This window comes from Prunus persica, chromosome G2 (genome assembly GCF_000346465.2).
Source record: "Prunus persica cultivar Lovell chromosome G2, Prunus_persica_NCBIv2, whole genome shotgun sequence".
NCBI lineage: Eukaryota > Viridiplantae > Streptophyta > Magnoliopsida > Rosales > Rosaceae > Prunus > Prunus persica.
In genome coordinates this window covers 15,062,295-15,071,875 of record NC_034010.1, presented here as the reverse complement: position 1 = coordinate 15,071,875, position 9,581 = coordinate 15,062,295, and the positions used below count along the sequence as shown (strand labels likewise).

Genomic DNA, 9,581 nt, shown 5'->3' with positions numbered 1-9,581 from the left:
TTGATTGGTACGGCATGGGATTTGATAATAAAACCAACAGCTTCAAGATTGTACGTGTTTCCACCAATAAAAAAGTCTACTTGGCGGCCGAAGTTCTTGTATTGGGGAAAAGCTCATGGAGGGAGTTGCCCACGGTTCCTCCTTGTTTTCCAACTTCCAAGTCCCTGTATGCACATGGAGACATGCACTGGTTGGTTTGTGGAGATGATGCGTCTTCTGCACGTATGCTTTCTTTCGATTTTAAGAAAGAAGAGTTCTATTTGACTTCTCTTCCCACCCCCTTGGGGAAAGAGCCAGATCTTTGGAAATGTCTTCACTTGATTAATTTTAGGGGATCTATGGCCCTGGTGTATGTTTCTTCACCAGAAGATGGAAAAGTGAAGATACGGGGATACAGAAAATTTGTTGAGGTATGGGGATTGAAAAATTACAATAACAAAGAGTGGGGGCTAAAATATAAAATAGATTCGACACAATATCTTTTTATATCTTGGGAGCCTACTAGTTTTTCTAAGTGCGGAGAATGGGAGCACGGCATATATTTGAACCAGGAGAGTTCTCTTAATAACTGTATATTCTTTGTGCATCTAGGAGATGGTTCCATGAAGTGCGTGCTACTCAATGGTCAATTGATAGTCCATAGCTGTACCGGCAGCATGATTTCTTTAAATAATTATGGAGATTTGGTTGAAGCTGAAGAAGAACAAAGTATTACTGAATTTCCCATGTCTCGTGAAACTTGGAGAAATCTAATTAATGCTGCAAAAGTAAGTGGAAGAGATTTGTGTTACTTGAAAACACAAACGGAGTCCGCATCTATTTCTTGGGATCGCAAGGATATTTATTTTTAACAATTATAAGCACAATGATATAGAGTCTTATCATTATGATGCTTGGTTTTTTTGTTTTTTGTTTTTACTATTCCTTTATTTATAAACTCTTGCAACGTTGGCCTCTCTTTCAATTTGACAAGTCAATATTCCAGCTTACTTCTTCTCTGGGAAGAAGATAAACCGTATACAGGGGAAAGGGGGCAGTTGTGATCTATACTCTGACACCAATAATTCTAAGAAATTGAAGCAAACATTTGTGGTTCAAGAAAGTCATCGCTGAAAACATATTAACTGAAAGTTCCGCAGAAGCGAGCATTTTTCAAGATTATTATTACGTGTGTGCCGTTAGACCCTTATATATTGGTATTATTAACCCTTTGTAGTTGGTGTTATTGTCTTTATCCCTGAGATTATTGTATTTGTGTAAAAGTGCACAAAAGCAAGCATATCCGAAAAATTTTACTCGTTTTTGTACCACAAATTATAGGTTATAAGATCTTCAATAGAAGTAGTAAATCAAACTCTTTACATAGAAGTTTGTTGGTGGTCTATATGTAAATGTTGGAAATGTGATAGTGCTGGAATTGCTTTTCATCTCTTTAGTAATAAAAAACGCGATAGGGGAGGAATTTTCTCACCCCATATATATATATATATATATATATATATATATATATTTCTCCATACTTGTATTGAAATAAATTTTCTTATTCACGAAGAAAAGAAAAGTAGAGAATGGGGGAGATGTGAAGACTTTAGTGTGGGAGTGTAGGGGTCTTTTTGTCCCAACAGCCTGACGAATGGGCATGGGCTGATGTAAGAAGAGAACGAACAAAATTCCCCCAGTGCCTGAGTTCAAGAACCAAGCTCCCAAAAGAGTTTGATAAAACTTTAAAACAACACTCTTAGGTTCTTTTCACCAATAGCCAAATAAACATAACAAATTTATGAGTGACTTGGCTTGAGGAGCTTGTGGCATGGGAGCTAAGCTTTCACATGTTTAGCAATTTGAGAGAGAGAAAAGCATGAGTTTCTTACAGAACAAAGGTTTAAAATGGGGCAGAGGAAAATTAGGAAGATCTTTATCTGTTCACCCGATTTATGTTCACTCCTGTGATGGAAGGGTAAAGTTCCCCATTGCGTTGAAAACCATTGATTGGTCAACAAGTCAACTTTCTTTAGTATGCAAGCGTGCTACTGCTAGCAATAAGAATCCTAGCAGACTTCTTAAGAATAGATAACTTGCACCCCAAGTTACTGATTTCTAAGCAAGCGATTGTGAATTTGGGTGAGGAATATCTCTCAAGTAAGTTCTTTTCCTACCTCAGACTGGTGAGGACTTCACAATTTATCTCAGTACAAAATTGGTAGTTCTTGCCAAAATGAATGATAATAACGTGGACTGTTTTTTAGGCAGAACTGCCCTTTACAAAACTGGAAAGGGAAAAATTAACTCTAGAAAGACAAAAAGAAAACTGGCATTCCATTTCTGCCTGGATAGAAGTCTCTGACCCGGGCTGGACTGGATATGCCTGTGCTGGACTGAACTGTCCCTAACTTCAACTCCTAAGCTTTAGCTGTAAATCGATACCATAGTTTGAGTTTGGTAGAGCTTTAATCTATTTCGAGCCCTGGGAGACTTCTTGAATGGGCGGAATTGCGACCTCTTCATTCTGAAAGGATTACTAAGCTAGAACTGCACTGTGATACCTGTTCTGCTTGGTCAGGGCTTTCCATAAATTTGTTGAGGTTTTCATATTTGTAAAAACCTGAACTCTGCTTGTTTTGGCTTTTGCTGAACCAAATTTGTAACGAGGGAAATCTCGTTTTGAATGACTTTTTCTAAGTCTGAAACTGGAAGTCTCGATTTATAGCTGGTTTCCTTCTTGTGGCTTCACTGAGCTTTTGGTTGCTTCAGTTTGTTTGAAGATTCTCAGAGATCAAGTGATCATTTTGAGTTTTTGTCTTTGGTTGATTGTTCGGTTTTTTGTGTGTCTTCTCTATTCACCGTCTCTTATATTTATAAGAGATGCTTTGGAGAGGTGTTTCTAATTTTTTTATTTTTTTTATTTTTAATAATGGACGGTAAAAATTCTAAAAAAATCTTCTCATTTTTAAATGCGAAGAAAAAGGTTTTGATCTTCAGGTAGATAAGCTCTCAATAGTCAGCTTCAAGGTCAATCACTTCCCTATTTTTCTTGAAAGCAAAACCCTAACCCTTCTTCCAATTTAACTGCTCCTTGTGAGAGCTAAAACTATGATGGTTAGTTTGATTTTCCAGTTTGAACAACTCCCTGTTTCCTGCTTATTTTTAGAAAACATAACCTTCGTATCTCTTGAAAGATGGTGCCTTCTTTAGAGCAGAAACAATATCTCTGAATATATAAAAGGGGTTTTGATCTTCCAGTGGCAGAATTTTCAGAGATGTCCTTCTTTTCTACCTGCCCTTATTAACTTCTTATCAATCCCAGTTGAAATTGCTGACTTTTCCAAGTCAGGAGATCACGTGGGTCTGTTTCTTTTTGGGCCCATCTCTCTTTACTTGACCATGCCAAGCCCAATTTGGGTTTTTTGGAGTTATGGGCTGATTTTCCTGATTTTCGAAGCCCAATGTCGTTGTTGTGTTTTTGACAGATTCTGGGCTGGGTTTCCTGGATTTTGGGCCTTTGATTCCTGTTTTAATTGCAAAGCCCTGACTGCTTGGGTCCTGTGATTCGTTTTCGCTATTCTGGGCTTTCAGCGTTGGGCTGGGTGTGCAGATTTTTGGTCCAAACATTATCTCAGGAAATGAAGAAAACAACAGAAGAAGAAGATTGGGTGGCTTGAGTAAATTCCCAGTTGCTTGACAAAGCTCGGACATGCTCTAGATGATGCCTCTTACTGGATAGAGGAAGCTGCCTTTTATAGGCACAAAGAACCCTAATTCCATCGATCATCCATTCCCACTTTTCCTTTACTTCTCTTCATTCACCCTTTTTGGTGAAATTTCCTTAACCAGAGATTATGGGTTGCAAGTTCTTTGGGGTTCCAAGGTTTTTCGTGTGGTTGGACCTCCCTATGGGGGTGAGGCACCACCTGCTTTCCTTCTTGGTTTTCAAAATAGAGCTTTACAGAGGAAAAGAGAATGGGTAGAGTCATTTGTCCAATGGGTACTCCTCCTACATACATGGATTTCCTTTGGTCCCTGCCATGGCTCCTCGTTGACCATCTTGGAGTTCTGACAAAGGTAGAACACGATGTTAGATTTTTACAAGGCGCTGGGCTGGGCTTGTGTGTACAGTATTGGGTTATTAGCATATTATTTCCAACGTCTAATGGGTTTTCGTCAAGCTGCTGTAAATAGCCTACTTGTTTTACTTTGGGCATTTTACTGATGTGGGTTTATCTAAATGTTGCAGCAGACTAGATATTCTCCTAGGGCATTGGATTAATTTTCTCCCTTTCTCATGCTAACCCATATGTTTAGGCCCAAGGAATGGGCTTGAGTTTTAATGCTCCCAAGTGGCTTAAAACTTTCATTCCTCGAACCCTCAATAGTCCCTGTGATTGCTTGTTCCCGTCCATACCACAACCTTCTCAGCAAGCCCCGAGTAATTATGTGGCTTGGGCCTACTTAAGCTTGTAGCACGGCTTGGTATTAGAATAACGGTTCTTTACATGGCATCGCGTGTTTATTTAACATGCTTGTGCTTGGATTTTATTGTACCGCAATAAGCTATTATCGGGCCAAGAGCATCGGATAGGTTGGTGAACGTGAATTTATAAAGCCGGTGCATTTTTGGACCTTTTGCGCATGCTTGCTTGGCGTGATGCATGGTCCATGGCTTATGTAGGTGCGTCCCACAATTTTCTCTTACTTCCTAATTGGGTTCCTTTTGCGATCAATTTATTTGTACTGGGCTAAGAATAAACCTTGGCCTAATCCTTGGATTTGTGGACCTCAATAGGGAGCAAATAAATTTGACGACCAATCAAAGAGGCGTCGCGTGAAAAAGAAGCAAACCCTAAGTATATATTGAATCAATATTCTGATTTAAGAAAAAGTTGGGGAATTCCATGTACTCCCTTGTATTATCAATTACACAAAGTACATATTCATATGAAAACGTCAAGCCTAATTATGGTAGGAAAATATTCTGTACAGAGATTGAAATTCTTGTGCCACAAGAAAGCTAATTATGAGGAGAAGAATCCGGTGTTGACCGATTTGTGTGTTGCACAAGGAAAGCGTCCAAAAAAAACATCAAGGAAAAATTGGGACAACGAGAAATATGCATTTATTAAGGATTAGGACGTATTGAATAAAAAATACTCGGCGATATAGTTGTCAAAAAATATATCTTGGGAGATGTCTATTTGACTATACTTGTATTTGCATATAAGTAGGGAAGGCCGGATGAGCAATATTGAAGACATATAGCATATCATATCCAGCCCCTACAATTATACTAATAATATCTTACATTGTTGAAGAAAATAAGGCACATCAACTGCAGCAACGGGTTCATGCCCGAGGGGCTTTGTCTTGTAATTTATTTTTTCATGTAAAAAAAAAAAATTGCAACAACGAGATGGAGAAGCCAGAACTAAACTCGATGACAATCGGCGCTCTACCGCCAGAAATTCTTATCGACATCCTTTCGAGACTGCCCGTCAATTCAATTTGTTCCATGAGATGTGTATCTAAGGCCTTTTTAAAGACGGTTGACGACCCCTCTCTTGCAACAATGCACATGCGGCGTCGTTTTCTAACTACTTGTTCTACTACTACCACTGAAGTTCCTCGACTTGTTGTTCTTGATGAGTCTCCATTTGATCAACATGACGCGTTGCATCCATTGAAATACAACGGCAAAAAATTATTGACAAAGAGCAAACATGCAATTGTTTCCTATTTCGGATCCAGACGGCGTTTCTATTCTGCTGCTTTTGTTTTCTGCAACTTGTTTGGCTTTACTGGTCATAATCCTGAGCATGGAAGGTCATGCTTTAGGGGTCTTAATCTGGAGCATGCGAGGTCATGCTTGTTGGTGAATCCTTTCAGGGGAGAAGTTCTAATTCTCCCATCAGCGAGTGACGTCCAAGTTCCATCTAATAGTCCCAGCGATGTTGATTGGTATGGCATGGGATTTGATAATATAACATGTAGCTTCAAGATTGTTCGTGTTTCCACCAATAGAAAAGATTACTTGGAGGCCGAAGTTCTTGTATTGGGGACAAGCTCATGGCGGAAATTACCTACAGTTCCTCCTTGCATTCCAACCTGCAAGTCCGCATATGCACATGGAGACATGCATTGGTTGGTTCATGGAGATGACGGATCATCCGTACGTATACTTTCTTTTGACTTTTAGAAGGAAGAGTTCTATTTAACACCTCCTCCCGCCTCCTTGGGTAAAAATCCAGATCTCTGGAAATTTCTTCACTTGCTTAATTTCAAGCTCAGATGCACTGATACGTCAGTTTGGAGGGGTATGCTTGTATCGGATACGGCTCCGATACGATACGGCACCGATACGGCCCCGATACGTATCTGATACGCCACGTGGCGTATCGTTGACTTATATGGCATGTTGACTTCTCGATACGGATCCGATACGTCCTCGATACGGTCCCGATACGGTCGCGATACGGCATCGATACGTCTGGGGGTAAAAACGAAAATATTTGCAGACTTTGGGGGTGATTTTGAAAGTTTCTAAACATTTGGGGTTAAAATGTAAAAACACAAACTATAATTTCAGATTGCTGTCTGTCGAGAGGCTAGGTTTTTGGGGTTTCATTTCAACAGAACAGAGGCCAAACAAAAGAGAAGAAAGAAGAAGAAGAAGAAGAAGAAGAAGAAGAAGAAGAAGAAGAAGAAGAAGAAGAAGGAGGAGGAGGAGGAGGAGAAGGAGCCGTCGCTCGCACCCAGCAGGCAACTCAAGGTTTCTTTCTTCTTCGCAGGCAGCTCAAGGTTATGTGTTTTGTTAATGTTTTGAAATTATTATTGGTGAAATATCAATTTTCAAATTTTCTAGTTATATTATTTTTAAATATATATATTATTTTAATCGCCGTATCGGTGCCGTACCCGTATACTATTTTTTGGAGATTTACCGTATCGACGTATCGTATCGTATCGTATCGCCGTACCCGTATCCGTATCGGTGCAACATAGATTTCAAGGGATCTTTCGCCCTAGTGAATCTTTCTTCACTTGAAGATAGACATATGAAGATATGGGGAAGAAAATCTGTTGAGATATGGGGATTCAAAAATTATGATAACAAAGCGTGGGTGCTAAATTATAAATTAGATTTGAAACAAGATCTTTTTGCACCTTTGAAGCCTCCTAGTCTTTCTAAGTGTGGCGAATGGGAGCACGGCATATTTTTCAATGACGAGAGTGATTGCAGTACGACTACATTCTTTGTGGATCTAAGACGTATTTCTATGAAGTGTGTACTACTCAAAGGTAAAATGGCAATCCATAGTTGTACGGACAGCATGATTTCTCTAAAGAATTATGGAGATTTGGTTGATGCAAAAGAACCAAAAAGGACAAAAAATGGAATTACTGAATTCCCCATGTCTCAAAGAACTTGGAGGAATATGGTTAACGCTGCAGAAGTAAGTGAGAGAGATTTACTTTACTTGAAAACACAGACGAAGTCTGCACGTATTTCTTACAATGAGAAGGACTTGTTTTATTAATTTTTAAGAACTATAAGCACAATGTTATGTCTTTGTTTTGGTCAAAGCACAATGATATAAAGTCTTATCACTATGATGTTTCGCTTCCTTTTGTTTATTTGAAATATATGGAGAAAATTTGAACTTGCATTACCCTGAGATGTAACACCCCGACTCCAAATTAAATGTTTATTTTAATCGATTTATATAAAATTACGAATTTACCCTTGGGATAAGGGTAAATTGGTCACTTTCTTCTTCAGAAGGATTTTGGGACCACAAGTGGTATTTCTGGGTAGATGGTACCGAGACGAATTCGTAGACATGCGGTAGGCTTGAATCGGAGTTGTAACGAAAAAGTTACGGGCAAAACATTGTCAGTGGCAAACTTGTAAATATTTCAAAAAAGTTTGGTAAAAATCAGATTTTCACCTCAGCTCTCTCTCTCTCCTCGCGCGCGCGACACTCTCTCTCTCCTCAGTCTCTCTCTCTCCCCGATGTCCACTCTCTCTCTCCTCGGTTCGCTCAGTTCCGGCCACGGCAGGACCCGAGACCAGTCCCGATCGACTCGCCCCGTCGTCCCGATCACGGCCTGGCCGTTTTCCCCGTCGGAAACTACGGATTCCGGCCGCGAGCTCAACGGTTTTGAACCGGAGCTTTCCCGCCGTCGCGCCGCCGCCTCCGCCGCCCAAACCCGGTGATTGAGGTATGGTTTCTCATCCATTTTTTGAGTTCTAGCTGATGATTGTGTAGGTTTTGATTGATTTTGAGTCTAGAAAACCGATTAGGAAATCTAGGTTTTGGCCGAATTTCAAAATGAAATTCCGGCCAGTTGCCGGCCGAATTGGAACTTCCCGTAGTTGAATGAAGTGATCCTGACCTCGAGTAGAAGCTAGGGTAGGAAGGGTGAGCTCAGGTGTGGAGTTTTTCCGTCGCCGGAATTACTCTACACACCCAGGCGCTGCCTGCGCGTGTGGCGGCGCGTGGCCGAGGCTGGTGGGGATGTAAATTAACCCGATGAGATCCTTAGGTTGTCACGAGCGCATAGGAATTCGCGGATCTCAATTCGGATGTCGTTTGACTATCGAACGGATTTTCGCATATTGTGCGTTATCCGGGTTCGATAGGTTCCGACCATTAGATCTTTCCCGAATTAAAATATGTTGTTCTAGGAATTTCTAGGACCGTATGGGACTTCACGGATTCTGAATCGGAGCCCTGGATGTTCTGATTCTAAAATGAAAGTTTGCGGGTTAGCGATAACCGTAAAAATCGTGAACGCTTCCTAAACCTGTAATCGGACCTTAGGATACCTTCTTCAACGTGCACGTATGGGAAATTTGGGGAGTTAAGCTTTTAATTTGTAATTTCCGCTTAGACGTGATTTTTATATTAATTAACGGTTCGTATCTCGAAATAGGTGTTTCGACTGCACGTACGCAGCAAGCAGGACCCTCACGTGGTCAGCAGCGAGGGAATACTTGTGAGTGGACTTTGTTTTAATCATATGCATGGTTTTAATTGATGAAAGATTTTGCATAATGTTTTAATGGCTTATGGAATTTATATATGTTATTCATGAATTGATTTTGACGGTCGTATAGCACTTGGCAATATATTGTGAGTTTGGCATTTTGGGGTTTTTGAGAGTGCATTTATATGGATGGTGGGAAGGTATATTTATATATCCTCTATAGACGAGATATTGGGGTAGTTGGAGGTTGTTGTGGAAAAATGTGATTTTGGAGAGAAGTTGTGTGATTACACTACGTAAGTACCTTCCCCAGTTACTAGTCTCACTCGCGGCGTTGGATGTTCCGGCGTGTGAGACACTTTCCATATGCGGCGTTGGATGTTCCGGCGTATGGAAAGACTTTGTATAGTGTTAGGGTCATCACCATGCGTTGGATGTTCCGGTGTGTGATGATCCAGTCTGCGCGCGTAGGACATAGTTTGGGAGCTACACATGGCGTTGGATGTTTCAGTGTGGGAGCTTTGGAGTTTCGTCCCCCGCTTGGACCGCTCATCCCTAGACGCAGGATAGCACCTGGAAATCCTGCGGACTAGTCAAAC

General features: G+C 40.6%; 1 protein-coding gene across 1 annotated transcript; it reads left to right on the top strand.

Moving 5' to 3' along the window:
- Positions 5,405–6,187, top strand: LOC18786312 (F-box/kelch-repeat protein At3g06240). Its single transcript, XM_020557308.1, has one exon. It carries the CDS (start codon positions 5,405–5,407, stop codon positions 6,185–6,187), a length of 783 nt encoding a protein of 260 aa, XP_020412897.1.

What these genes read in the sequence shown, in the direction of transcription:
- LOC18786312 (XM_020557308.1), top strand. Translation starts at nt 5,405, where the DNA reads ATGGAGAAGCCAGAACTAAACTCGATGACAATCGGCGCTCTACCGCCA.